This window comes from Talpa europaea (genome assembly GCF_964194135.1).
Source record: "Talpa europaea genome assembly, chromosome: 12".
In the NCBI taxonomy this organism is placed as follows: domain Eukaryota; kingdom Metazoa; phylum Chordata; class Mammalia; order Eulipotyphla; family Talpidae; genus Talpa; species Talpa europaea.
The window spans coordinates 80,735,873-80,748,754 of record NC_140079.1 but is presented as its reverse complement, the minus strand read 5'-3'; the positions used below and the strand labels follow the sequence as shown (position 1 = coordinate 80,748,754).

Genomic DNA, 12,882 nt, shown 5'->3' with positions numbered 1-12,882 from the left:
CTATTTTTTTTTAAAAAGATTTATTCATTTATTTATACAAGCACTGGGTACAGTCAGAAGCACGGGAGGGTGAGAGAATTCACCAGAGCCAGAGCGGGGAACAGAACAGGCAGATGGACCGAAATACACTGCTGAGGGGAGTAGTGGGCGCGGCAGGAGAGGTCTGCTGCACCATGTGAGACCCTCGCCGGTGGCTGGGGATCGAACCGGTGCTGCAGAGGCTGCAGGCCACTTTGCAGCCCAGTGTTCAACCGCTGCGCCACCAGGGGAGGCCCCAGACTCTATTTTTTAAAAAATTTTCTCTTTCTTTTCCTATTATACGTGCCAGCTTGTATTTTCTGTCTCTCTCTTTCTCCTACCCCCTTCCCCTTTTCTACTCCTCAGCAACTCCTCAGTTGCTGTTTCCTTTCCCTCCTCTTTCTCTGTTGTTTCCCGTTTTCGTTTCTCTCCTACTCCCTTTCTCTCCCTCCTTTCCAGCCGCCTTCTTCCTGTTCAAAGCCCACCACCTGTGCCTAGTGGGAGTTAGCTCACCCAACGGGAAACTGTGGGGCTCCTGCGCACATGTGCACTCTTAGTGGTTGTCTCAGCTCCCCTACCCCTTTAGTATTACATCCATCTTTTCTCATCATTTTGTATGTGAATCATCCATGTCCAGTAGGTTAAAAAAAAAAAGTAAAGGGGCCTCCCTGGTGGCACAAGGGGTTAAGTCTCAGCATTATGAAGCTGTCTGCAGTCATTGCAGCACGAGTTCAATCCCCAGCCAAGTAGCTGACCCATATGGTGCAACAGACCTCTCCTGTCTCATCCGATGCTCCCCTCAGCAGTGTGTTTTGTCAGTGTGCCTGTTCTGTTCCCCACTCTGTCTCCGGTGAATCCTCTCACCCCCTTCACCTCTAGCCTGCAACCCAGCTCTTGTATGCATAAATAAATCTTTAAAAAAAAAAAAAAAAGGAAAATGATGCAACTTTGACTCTGGGGGAAAGAAAAAAAGTCAGAACCCAAAAGAAAAGGTTCTGGCTGCTTCTTCTAAGAGGATACCTTGTTTCATCTGGCAGAGCCCATGTCCTTACCCAGTCATGCCAAGCACTTCTGGAAGGATCCAAGGCTTCAGCCAGTCATGAAACTGGTGAAGACCCACCTCAGCACCAATTGATCCTACACAACTGTGGGGCTCCCTGGGGCTAGGCCTCTACCCTTGCAGAGTCCTGTCCCGGCGCCATCTTCTCCATCCCTCCCCAATTCCAGACACTTCCCCTATGCCTTTCCCTTCCTAGGTGGCTTCTACATGCTCCTGGACCCCAAGAATGCAAAACCAAACCAGAAGTCTGTCCTCCTAAGCCCCCTGACTCAGTCCTCTGGCTGTCTGAGCCTGTCTTTCCACTACGTCCTCCGTGGCCAGGCTCCTGGGGCAGCTCTCATCATCTACGCGTCAGTCTTAGGTGAGGGTAGAGCAGTCACAGGACTTACACTAGCCTGAAGCTCATCTCCCTGGGTTGGGCTGATGGGGAACTGTGGGGCATCCCTCAGGGCCCAGGGAATCTGGAGTATGTATGGGACTCTCCCTGGAGTGGAATCAGGCCTTTGGGAAGGTACTGGATTCTGGAAAAACAGATAAAAGTGACAGGAGAGTGAGAGAGAAGGGTGTGTCTGTACTGGGGGGAGGTGAACATAAACTGAGTACTGCCTTTGCTACTCGGCCTTCTGAGTATAGGTTGGGAGTTGTTCAATCCTTGTAACCTCACTTCTGTCTTGGATCCCTTCCCTTACAGGCAATATCCGGAAACACACACTCTTCTCAGGCCAACCTGGACCCACCTGGCAGCCTGTTTCTGTCAATTACTCAGGCCAGGGACAGATTCAGGTACAGCCGAAAGAGAGGTCAGGTTTCCTTGCACATGGCAGGCACCCCAAGTATTGAAATGGACAGAGGGTCTGGGTGCTGGGAGGAGGGCCTGAGTAGAGCACCATCGGTGTCTACTTTGTGTCTCACTCCCAGCCCCCCTCCCTCTCTTTCTCCAGTTTACTGTGGTGGGCGTGTTTGGAGAGACACCAGAGCCGGCGGTGGCAGTGGATGCCATCAGCATTGCTCCCTGTGGGGGTGAGAGCCTGGTCCTGGAAGACACAGATCTCACATATGGGGGGTGGGGTGCAGGAGGGATAGAGAGCATGGCCAAAAGTCCTCAAATCTCCCATTTTGATCCCCTAGAGAGCTTGCCTCAGTGTGACTTTGAAGATGATGCCTATCCTTTCTGTACCTGGGCCCAGGCATTGGGGAATGCTGGACAGTGGGTCCGGAGAAGTAAACATGTGCCCACCCAGGGCATGGATACCAATGGAGTGCCCCTTAATACAGGTGAGCAGATGGAGGACCCCTCAACCCACAAATGACTGAATCTTCTCGAGCTTGGTGTGAATGAGGAAGAAGTGTCATAGGAGATGAGTCAGCCAGCGGGTGTTTGCTGGGAAGCCACTGGGGGCCAGAGCTGTGAAGGTGACAGAGGTAGCGTGGAGTTGAAGATCTGCATGACAGTGGGATCACTGACACCCTGGGAAAGTCCAGGCATCTCACTTATTTGACTCCAAGGCTTCAAATCCACTGTCTCGAACTCGGTTGGCACTTACCAGTGTAGCCAGATGGATTTACAGAGGCATCTGCTTGCTGGGTGCTTTTCCCTTTCTCTCTGTCCCTGCTTTTTTCAGTGAGGAGCCCAAAATGAGCACAGAGAGAAATGGTGATACTGTGGGGAGTCAGGGTGTTTGCAGCAATTCCCCATTTGGTACAGATTCAGGGTGTTGCTAATACTTGCCCTTGGACTTGCCCTGTGGAGGCTTCTCACCTTGTTTGTTCCCTTCTTTTGCCCAGAGGGTCACTTTATCTACCTGAAGGCTGATAAGTCCTCCCAGGCAGGCCAGTCTTTCAGACTGGTGAGCCGGCCCTTCTGTGCCCCGGATGCAGTCTGTGTGGGGCTCACCTACCGCATGTATGGCCTTGGAAATGGCAGTGGTCTCAAACTGCTGCTGGAGAGTCCTGCAGGCAGCTCTCCCAGTTTGCTCTGGCACCGAATTGGGTTTCAGAGCTATGACTGGATGAACGCCTCCATCACCATCCCTGAGGGACATCAACAGCCCATGCAGGTGAGAGGCTTGATTGTGAGGGACAGAGCCTGGGGCCTGGGGACACAGGCAGGGCCAAGGAGGTGGGAAACTGGAGAGGGAGCAGAGCAGACGTGGACGTGGCATGGCCGGGATGGACAGCAGGCTCCTAGAGCGGGGCATGCACAGTTGGGCTGCTGAAGGCTGGAGCAAGGTGACATCCTGGCAGAGGACTGTCTCTGTGTGGAGCAGGGTCAAGCGTTGCCAGGGACCACTGTCGCTTCCTCTTCCTTTTCTCTCGTTACCTTCAGCTGATACTTGAGGCCACCAGGGGTTCCAACACTGCCTTCGTCATTGCTGTGGACTTCATCGTGGTCCATCACGGGGCCTGCCAAGGTAAGACAAAGCCCAAGAGAGCCGTGCTCTGGGCTGAGCAGCACTGGGTTGTCTGCACGTGCCACTGCAAATGCAAATCCTCTCACACCTCAGATGTCCCCGACTTTGTTTTCTACATTCTCCCCGCGTGTACCTTCCCGGCCCTATCAGAAGGTTGGCTTCAAAAGGATGAGACTTTGATGCCATAAATTTCCATGGCTGGATTCAAAAGGCCTTCCCTAGTGAGCGAGACACAGAGAGGGGGGCCTGCGGTCTCCTCACTTCATGTGCTCGCGCCTGCGCATTACTGACCTGTAGTTGAGGCAGTTTCTGCCGAGTATTAAGTGAGTGATCTTGGAGTTGGGAGGAGATGGAGGGGTAGGAATAGTTAACTCTTCAGAACCAGGAGCTTAATCAGATGTGAGTGAAGAGAATGGTGGGGTGATTTTGACTAAGTAGCAGCAGGCTTTGTTTTTGTTTTCCTTTGTAGGGCCTTTGCCAACAGAACTTCCTTCCCAATCTCCAGTTCCCCCTGTATCCACAGAAAAAACTATGACCGCCACAAAGGAACCCAGTGTCCACAGTGAAATATCTGTCACTGCACCAGAGAATCCCAAGATCTCAATAATGAGCACCACCCTCATGGAAACACCTACAACACCCACAGAGAAGTCCAGGACCCACACGGGAGAGAACACCCACCCCCCAGAGAAACATACACAGCCCCCAGAAACACCTGCCCAGGCCCCTGGAGAGCAAACCCAGCCACCTGAGCATCCCACCCTACCCCCTGTAGAACTAACCCACCTGCCAGAGCACCCCACCCTCATACCTGGAGAACAATCCCACTTTGAGAAGCACCCCACCCTTGGCCCAAGGGAGCAGGCCCACCACACTGAGCACCCAAGCTTAGCCCCAGGAGAACAAACCCATCCCCCTGAGCACCCCACCCACCCCCCTGAGGAGCAAACACACACCCTTGAGCACCCCACTCTCCCACCTGGAGAGCAGAACCAACCCCCTGAGCACCCCACCCTCACCCCTGGAGAACAAACCAACACCCCTGAGCACCCCACACTCACCCCTGGAGAGCAGGCACAAATCCCTGAGCACCCCACCCTCCCACCTAGAGAGCAAACAAAACCCCCTGAGCACCCTACCTTCACCCCTGGAGAGCAAACCCTGCACCCTGAGCACCCCACACTCCCCACTGGAGAACAAACACACCCCCCTGAGCACCCCACCCTCCCCCGAGGAGAACAAACCTATTCTCTTGAGCACACCACCCTTGCCCCTGGAGAACAGCAGCCCCATGAGCACCCCACCTTCACCACTGCAGAGCAAACCCACCCCACTGAGAATCCCTCCCTCACCTCTGGAGAGCAGACCCACCCCCCTGAGCACCCCACCCTCCCCCATGGAGAGCAAACCTATTCCCTTAAGTACCCCACCATCCCCCCTGGAGAACAGGCTCAGCCCCCTGAGCACCCCACCTTCCCCACCGGAGAACAAACCCACCCCACTGAACACCCCACCCTGACCCCTGGAGAGCAAACCCACCCTCCCGAGCACCCTACCCTCCACCGTGGAGAGCAAGCCTATTCCCTTGAGCACCCCACCATCCCCCCTGGAGAACAGGCCCAGCCCCCTGAGCACTCAACTTTGGCCCCTGGAGAGAAAACCCACCCCCCGGAGCACCCCACCCTCCCCCCTGGAAAACAGGCTCAGCCCTCTGAGAACCCAACCCTCACCCCTGGAGAGCAGACATACCCCAGTGAGCACTCCATCCTCACCCCTGGAGGTCAAACCCACCCCCCTGAGCACCCCAACCTCCCCCCTGGAGAACAGGCTCAGCCACCTAAGCAACCCACCTTCACCACTGGAGAGCAAACCCACCCCACTGAGCACCCCATCCTCACCACCAGAGAGCAGACCCAATCCCCTAAGAACCCCACCCTGCCCCATGGAGAGCAAACTCATTCCCTTGAGCACCCCACCCTCCCCCCGGGAGAACAGGCCCAGCCTCCTAAGCACTCTACCTTTGCCCCTGGAGAGCAAACTCACCCCCATGAGCACCCCACCCTCATCCCTGGAGAGCAGACCCAACCCCCTGAGCACCGCACACTCACCCCAGGAAGTCAAACCCACCCCCCTGAGCACCTCACCCAGGCCCCTGGAAAACAGGCCCAGCCCTCTGAGCACCCCACGCTCAGCCCTGGGGAGCAGACCCACCCCCCTGAGCACCCATCCCTCCCCTCTGGAGAGCAAACCCACCCCCCTAAGCACTCCACCCTCTCCCCTGGAGAACAGGCCCATCCCCCGGAGCACCCCACCCAACCACCTGGAGAGCAGGCCCACACCCCTGAGCACCCCACCTTCTCCCCTGGAGGGCAGGCCCACCCCCCTGAGCAGCACACCCAACTCCCTGGAGAGGAAGCCCAGACCCCTGAGCACCCCACCCTCACTCCTGAAGAACAGGCCCACCACCCTGGGCACCCCACCATCCCACCTGGAGAGCAGGCCCAACCACCTGAGCACCCCACCATCTCCCATGGAGAGCAGGCCCACCTCCCTAAGCACCCCACCCAACCCCCTGGAGAGCAGGCCAACTCCCCTGAGCACCCCACCCAACCAACTGGAGAGCAGGCCCAGCCCCCTGAGCATCCCACCCTCCCCTCTGGAGAGCAAACCCACCCCCCCAAACACCCCACCCTCTCCCCTGGAGAGCATGCCCACCCCCCTGAGCACCCATCCCTCCCCTCTGGAGAGCAAACCCACCCTCCTGAGCACCCCACCCTCACCCCTGGAAAACAGACCCAACCCCCTGAGCACTCCACCATCCCTCCTAGAGAGCAGGCCCACCCCCCTGAGCACCCCACTGTTCCTCCCGGAGAACAGGCCCACCCCCCTGAGCACCCATCCCTCCCCTTTGGAGAGCAAACCCATCCCCCGGAGCACCTCAACCTCACCCCTGGAAAACAGACCCAACCCCCTGAGCACCCCACCATACCTCCTAGAGAGCAGGCCCACCCCCCCGAGCACCCCACCCTCTCCCCTGGAGAACAGGCCCACCCCCCTGAACACCCATCCCTCCCCTCTGGAGAGCAAACCCACCCTCCTGAGCACCCCACCCTCCACCCTGGGGAGCAGACCCACCCCCCTGAGCACTCCACCCTCCCCTCTGGAGAGCAAACCCACCCCCCTGAGCATATCACACTCACCCCTGGAGAACAGGCCCAACCCCCTGAGCACCCCACCATCCCTCCTAGAGAGCAGACCCACCCCCCTGAGCACCCCATCCTCTCCCATGGAGAGCAGGCCCATGCCCCTGAGCACCCCACTCTCCCTCCTGGAGAGCAGACCCACCCCCCTGAGCGCCCCACCCTCCACCCTGGAGAACAGGCTCAACCCCCTGAGCACCCCACCATCCCTCCTAGAGAGCAAACCCACCTCCCTGAGCACCCCACCCTCCCCTCTGGAGAGCAAACCCACCCCCCTGAGCACCCTACTCTCACCCCTGGAGAACAGGCCCACCCCCCTGAGCACCCCACCCTCTCCCATGGAGAACAGGCCCACCCCCCTGAGCACCCATCCCTCCCCTCTGGAGAGCAAACCCAACCCCCTGAGCACCCCACTCTCACCCCTGGAGAACAGGCCCAACCCCCTGAGCACCCCACCCTCTCCCATGGAGAGCAGACCCACCCCCCTGAGCACCCCATCCTCTCCCATGGAGAGCAGGCCCATGCCCCTGAGCACCCCACTCTCCCTCCTGGAGAGCAGACCCACCCCCCTGAGCGCCCCACCCTCCACCCTGGAGAACAGGCTCAACCCCCTGAGCACCCCACCATCCCTCCTAGAGAGCAAACCCACCTCCCTGAGCACCCCACCCTCCCCTCTGGAGAGCAAACCCACCCCCCTGAGCACCCTACTCTCACCCCTGGAGAACAGGCCCACCCCCCTGAGCACCCCACCCTCTCCCATGGAGAACAGGCCCACCCCCCTGAGCACCCATCCCTCCCCTCTGGAGAGCAAACCCAACCCCCTGAGCACCCCACTCTCACCCCTGGAGAACAGGCCCAACCCCCTGAGCACCCCACCCTCTCCCATGGAGAGCAGACCCACCCCCCTGAGCACCCATCCCTCCCCTTTGGAGAGCAAACCCAACCCCCTGAGTACGTCACCCTCCACCCTGGGGAGAAGACCCACCGCCCTGAGCACCCTACTCTCACCCCTGGAGAACAGGCCCACCCCCCTGAGCACCCTACCCTCTCCCCTGGAGAACAGGCCCACCCCCCTGAGCACCCCACCCTCTCCCCTGGAGAACAGGCCTACCCCCCTGAGCACCCATCCCTCCCTTCTGGAGAGCAAACCCACCCCCCTGAGCACCCCTCCCTCCACCCTGGGGAGCAGACCCACCCCCCTGAGCACCCATCCCTCCCCTCTGGAGAGCAAACCCACCTCCCTGAGCACCCCACCCTCCACCCTGGGGAGCAGACCCACCCTCCTGAGCACCCCACCATCCCTCCTAGAGAGCAAACCCACCCCCCTGAGAACCCCACCCTCACCCCTGGAGAACAGGCCCAACCCCCTGAGCACCCCACCATCCCTCCTAGAGAACAGGCCCACCCCATTGAGCACCCCACCCTCTCCCCTGGAGAACAGGCCCACCCCCCTGAACACCCATCCCTCCCCTCTGGAGAGCAAACCCACCCCCCTGAGCACCCCACTCTCCATCCTGGGGAGCCGACCCACCCCCCTGAGCACCCCACCTTCCCCTCTGGAGAGCAAACCCACCCCCCTGAGCACCCCACCCTCACCCCTGGAGAACAGGCCCAACCCCCTGAGCACCCCACCATCCCTCCTAGAGAGCAGGCCCACCCCCCTGAATACACCACCCTCTCCCATGGAGAACAGGCCCACCCCCCTGAGCACTCCACCATCTCCCCTGGAGAGAAGGCCTACCCCACTGAGCACCCCACCCTCCTTCCTGGAGGGCAAGCCCAACCCCCTGAGAACCCTCCCTTCCCCCCTGGACAGCAGGCCCACCCCCCTGAGCACCGTCCCCTCCCCTCTGGAGAGCAAACCCACCCCCCTGAGCACCCTACCCTTGCCCCTGGGGAGCCAGCCCACTCCCCTGAGCACCCCAGCCACCTCCCTGGAGAACAAGCCCAGCCCCCTGAGCACCACACCCACCCCCCTGGAGAGCAAACCCACATCCCTGAGCACCCCAACCTCCTCCCTATAGCTCAAACCCACCCCTCTGGAGATCAAGTCCACCCAACAGAACAGCTCTCCCACACCCCTGAGAGGCCAACACTCCCCAGGGAAAAACCAACTCGCCCTCCTGAAAAACCTACTGTTTCCCCTGAGAAGACCACTGAAATGACCACTGTTCCCATAGAAAAACCCGCAGAAATGACCATCTTTCCCAGCGAAAAATCCACTGAAATGACCATTGTCCCCACAGAAAAACCCTCTGTCCCCACCGAAAAACCCACTGTCCCCACAGAAAAACTCACTGAAATGAAAACTGTCCTCACAGAAAAATCTACCATCCACACTGAAAGGCCCACCACCTATGCAGAAAAACCCACCACCTCCACAGGAAAACCCACTGCCCACACTAAAAGACCTACCACCTCCAAAGAGGAACTCACCTCCTCCACAGAGAAACCCACTGTCCACACTAAAAGACCTAGCACCTTCACAGAGAAACCCACCTCCACAGAGAAACCCACCACCTCCACAGAGAAACCCACCTCCACAGAGAAACCTACCACCTCTACAGAGGAACCCACATCCACAGAGAAACCCACCTCCACAGAAAAACCCACCACCTCCACAGAGAAACCCGCCACCTCCACAGAGAAACCCACCACCTCCACAGAGAAACCCACCTCCACAGAGAAACCCACCTCTACAGAGAAACCCACCACCTCCACAGAGAAACCTACCACCTCCACAGAGAAACCCACCTCCACAGAAAAACCCACCACCTCCACAGAGGAACCCACCAACTCCACAGAGAAACCCACCTCCACAGAGAAACCTACCACCTCTACAGAGGAACCCACCTCCACAGAGAAACCCACCTCCACAGAGAAAACTACCACCTCCACAGAGAAAACCACCACCTCCACAGAAAAACCCACCACCTCCACAGAGAAACCCACTGTCCGCACTAAAAGACCCACCACCTCCACAGAGAAACCCACTGTCCACACTAAAAGACCTACCATATCCACAGAGAAACCCACCACCTCCACCAAGAAACCAACCACCTCCACAGAGAAACCCACCACCTCCGCAGAGAAACCCACCACTTCTGCAGAGAAACCCACCACCTCCGCAGAGAAACCTACCTCCACAGAGAAACCCACCACCTCCACAGAGAAACCCATCATCCTCACAGAAAACCTCACTGTTCCCACAAAAAAATCCACTGTCCCCACTGAAAAACCCACCATCCCTACTCAAAGGCCCACTGTTCCCTTTCGACGGCCCGCAACTCCTGTACTCAGGCCGACAGCCTTGGTGAAGCCTTCTAAAGCTCCAAGTACCTCCCCAACCACTGTGATCCTGGCCTCCACAACACCTAGACCTTCTTCAGGTATGATACTGAACATTGAGCAAAGTAAGAGACAGTGGATAGGAGAAAAGTTTAGGGGAAAGGGATGCTTCTAGTAGAGGAGCGATCAATCAGACGTGGTGACTTTAGAGAAATGAGGACTATTGTCCCTGACTGAGAGGGATGAAGGGCTCAGGTGAGCGTGGGTGTTTGGGAACCAAATACCAGCGTACTTAATTTTTTATTGAGATAAAATTCATATGCCATAAAATACATCCTTTAAAGTATACAATTCAATGGTGTATCATATTTGTGAGATTTATGAGTAAACATTATCACTTTCTAATTCCAGAACATTTTCATCATCCCCCCCAGATAAACTCCATTTGCATTATCAGTCACACCCCATTTCTAGCCTCCCCCACCCCCGCCATCCTGGCAACCACAAAATTACTCTCTGTCTTAATGGATTTGCCTGTTCTAGACTGTTTAAAAAGAACTGTGTAATTCGTGGTCATTTGTGGCTGGCTTCTTTCATTTAGCATGATGTCTTCAAGGTTCATTCATGTTGTCATTTGTATCAGGACTTCATTTCTTTTTATGCTGAATCAGATAGGCTACTTTCTTAGAGAAGAACTTGAGTATGGGGGTAGAGGAGAAACAGGAACGTTGTAGACTGGTGGCTTAATGAGGCTGTGTTTTCTCCTTAGTGAGCTGCCCCTCAAATGCCCACTATGAACGTTGTGCCTGCCCAGCATCCTGCAAGAACCCCAAGCCCCACTGTTGGCATCATTGCCAGCCAGGCTGTGTCTGTAATTCCGGCTTTTTGTTTAGTAACTCCAGCTGTGTCAAGGCCTCTTCCTGCAGTTGCTTCTACAACAACAAGTACTATAAGGTAATGAACTATAAAAATGATCCCTGAAAGTATAGTCTTAACAACTATGATAAGGTACCACCACTGGAGTTCCTAGAGCCCCAGGGGGACAGCCAGCACCACACCGGGGTTCCATGTGACCTGGGGCAAGGTTCTTTTTTACCTCTTTAATCTGTTTCCATATCTATAAAATGTGCACAAAGAGATGTTTACCTCGTAAGATTGTTGTGAAGATGAAATTAGATTGTAACACAGACCAATTACTTAATAAATGTTAATTATTATTATTGTTAGCAATTTATGGTAAATATCACATGCAACCCGCTCATTAAAAGTACATTAAGCTATTTGTTAGTGGCCTGTGCCTCTTCTCAGGTCGGTGTTTTTCTCATTATGATCAGAGTTCTGACTTGTCTTTTCAGAAGCCTCTTCCTTCCTGAACCCCCTTTAATCAGTCTCCTGGGTATCTCAGCGTCAGTGTTAGATTGACTTCAGCTACAGCCTAGCCAGAAAGCTCTATCACAGCCATCTGCATTAAGTGTCTCTCCCCTCTGCTCTGGAAGACAAATTTTAACTTTTAATCATACAACAAACATTGGTTGAATACTTTCTACCTACCTGGCATTGGGGTCACCATAAAAAGGGCATTGGGGTCACCATAAGAAGGGCATGGTCCTTGCTCTCCTAAGTCTTGATTCCTGCTTTCAATTCAGCAAGAATTTTTTTTTTAATAGAGGCATGTTTTATTTATTTATTTGTTTGTTTGTTTGTTTTGTTTGTTTGTTTATACATGCACTGGGTACAGTCAGAAGCGCGGGAGGGTGAGAGAATTCACCAGAGCCAGAGCAGGGAGCAGAGCAGGCAGAAGGACCGAAGTACACTGCTGAGGGGAGCAGCGGGCGGGCAGGAGAGGTCTGCGTGCCATGTGGGACCCTCCTCCAGTGGCCGGGGAGCAGCCGGGGATCGAACCGGTGCCGCAGAGGCCGCGGGCAGCTTCGCAACCCAGCGCTCAACCGCTGCGCCACCGGGGAGGCCCTCAGCAAGAATTTTTTGAATGAAAATCTCCCTGCCAGGCACTGTGCTCCATGTTGAGGTTAAGACAGGGAGTAAAGACAGACTTGATCCTCCACAGAGGTGCTTGCAATCAAACAAGTACAAAATAACAGGCACAGAAACACAAATGTGGTTAAGTCCTCAGCTGGAGGATGCAGCTCAGTGAGGTCTGGGAAGTCACGCTGAGAAAGTAACGACCTTGAGTTTAACTCTACAGGTTTTGTAGGTATCTTTTAGAAAGAGGGAGAAATAAGTCCATTCTAGGTCAAGAGACTAGCGTGTATAAATGTCTTGGGGTGGGCACATATATTTGGTGGGTGGTGGTGAAAGGAAGGTCAGTTCTGCTGGCCTAGTGAAGAAGGGGAAGGACCCCCAAGAGCTACAGTTTTGTAACTGGGATTCCTTGCCCCTAGGTTGGGGCAATGTGGTTCAGCCCCAACTGCACAGAACACTGCCGCTGCTTGCCTGGTGGTCAGAAGGAGTGCCAGGTCTCTCGGTGCAGGAAAAACACAGTGTGCCAGATGAAGAATGGCCAGTATGGATGCCATCCCTATGGTGAGCCCCTTCCTTTGTGCTGGCCCAGCTTGCCAGAGTGGGTATGACACCTGGGTCCCCATCCCTCCCTTAAGCAGAGTGCCAGAGTGGGCTGCAGGGTCAGTGGGCTGTGGGGCCTGACTTGCCTGAGGGGGTGTTGGACTCAGCTCCTTGAATCCCCCTCCTCCCTTGGCAGGCTCTGCCATCTGCTTTGTCTATGGAGACCCTCACTATCTCACCTTTGATGGGAGGCCCTTCAGCTTCATGGGCAAATGTACCTACATCTTGGCCCAACCCTGTGGCAACTCAACAGGTAGGGCTTGGGCAAAGGGCCTGAGGTCACAACTGCCAGGTGTGGGGCACAGTGAGCAGGAGGAAAGGGCCA

The 12,882-nt window shown here is 55.9% G+C and overlaps 1 protein-coding gene across 1 annotated transcript in view; it reads left to right on the top strand.

The window, feature by feature from the left end:
* Positions 1-12,882, top strand: part of ZAN (zonadhesin) — a gene marked incomplete at its 3' end in the record, with an annotated part of 50,443 nt that overhangs the window by 6,410 nt on the left and 31,151 nt on the right. Inside the window, exons 7-16 of the mRNA XM_084250157.1 lie at positions 1,275-1,439; positions 1,770-1,861; positions 2,020-2,098; positions 2,207-2,353; positions 2,864-3,135; positions 3,405-3,489; positions 8,870-10,078; positions 10,747-10,931; positions 12,377-12,518; positions 12,694-12,810. Of these exons, the coding sequence (XP_084106283.1) occupies positions 1,275-1,439; positions 1,770-1,861; positions 2,020-2,098; positions 2,207-2,353; positions 2,864-3,135; positions 3,405-3,489; positions 8,870-10,078; positions 10,747-10,931; positions 12,377-12,518; positions 12,694-12,810 (2,493 nt within the window). The remainder of the gene's footprint in view (positions 1-1,274; positions 1,440-1,769; positions 1,862-2,019; positions 2,099-2,206; positions 2,354-2,863; positions 3,136-3,404; positions 3,490-8,869; positions 10,079-10,746; positions 10,932-12,376; positions 12,519-12,693; positions 12,811-12,882) is intronic.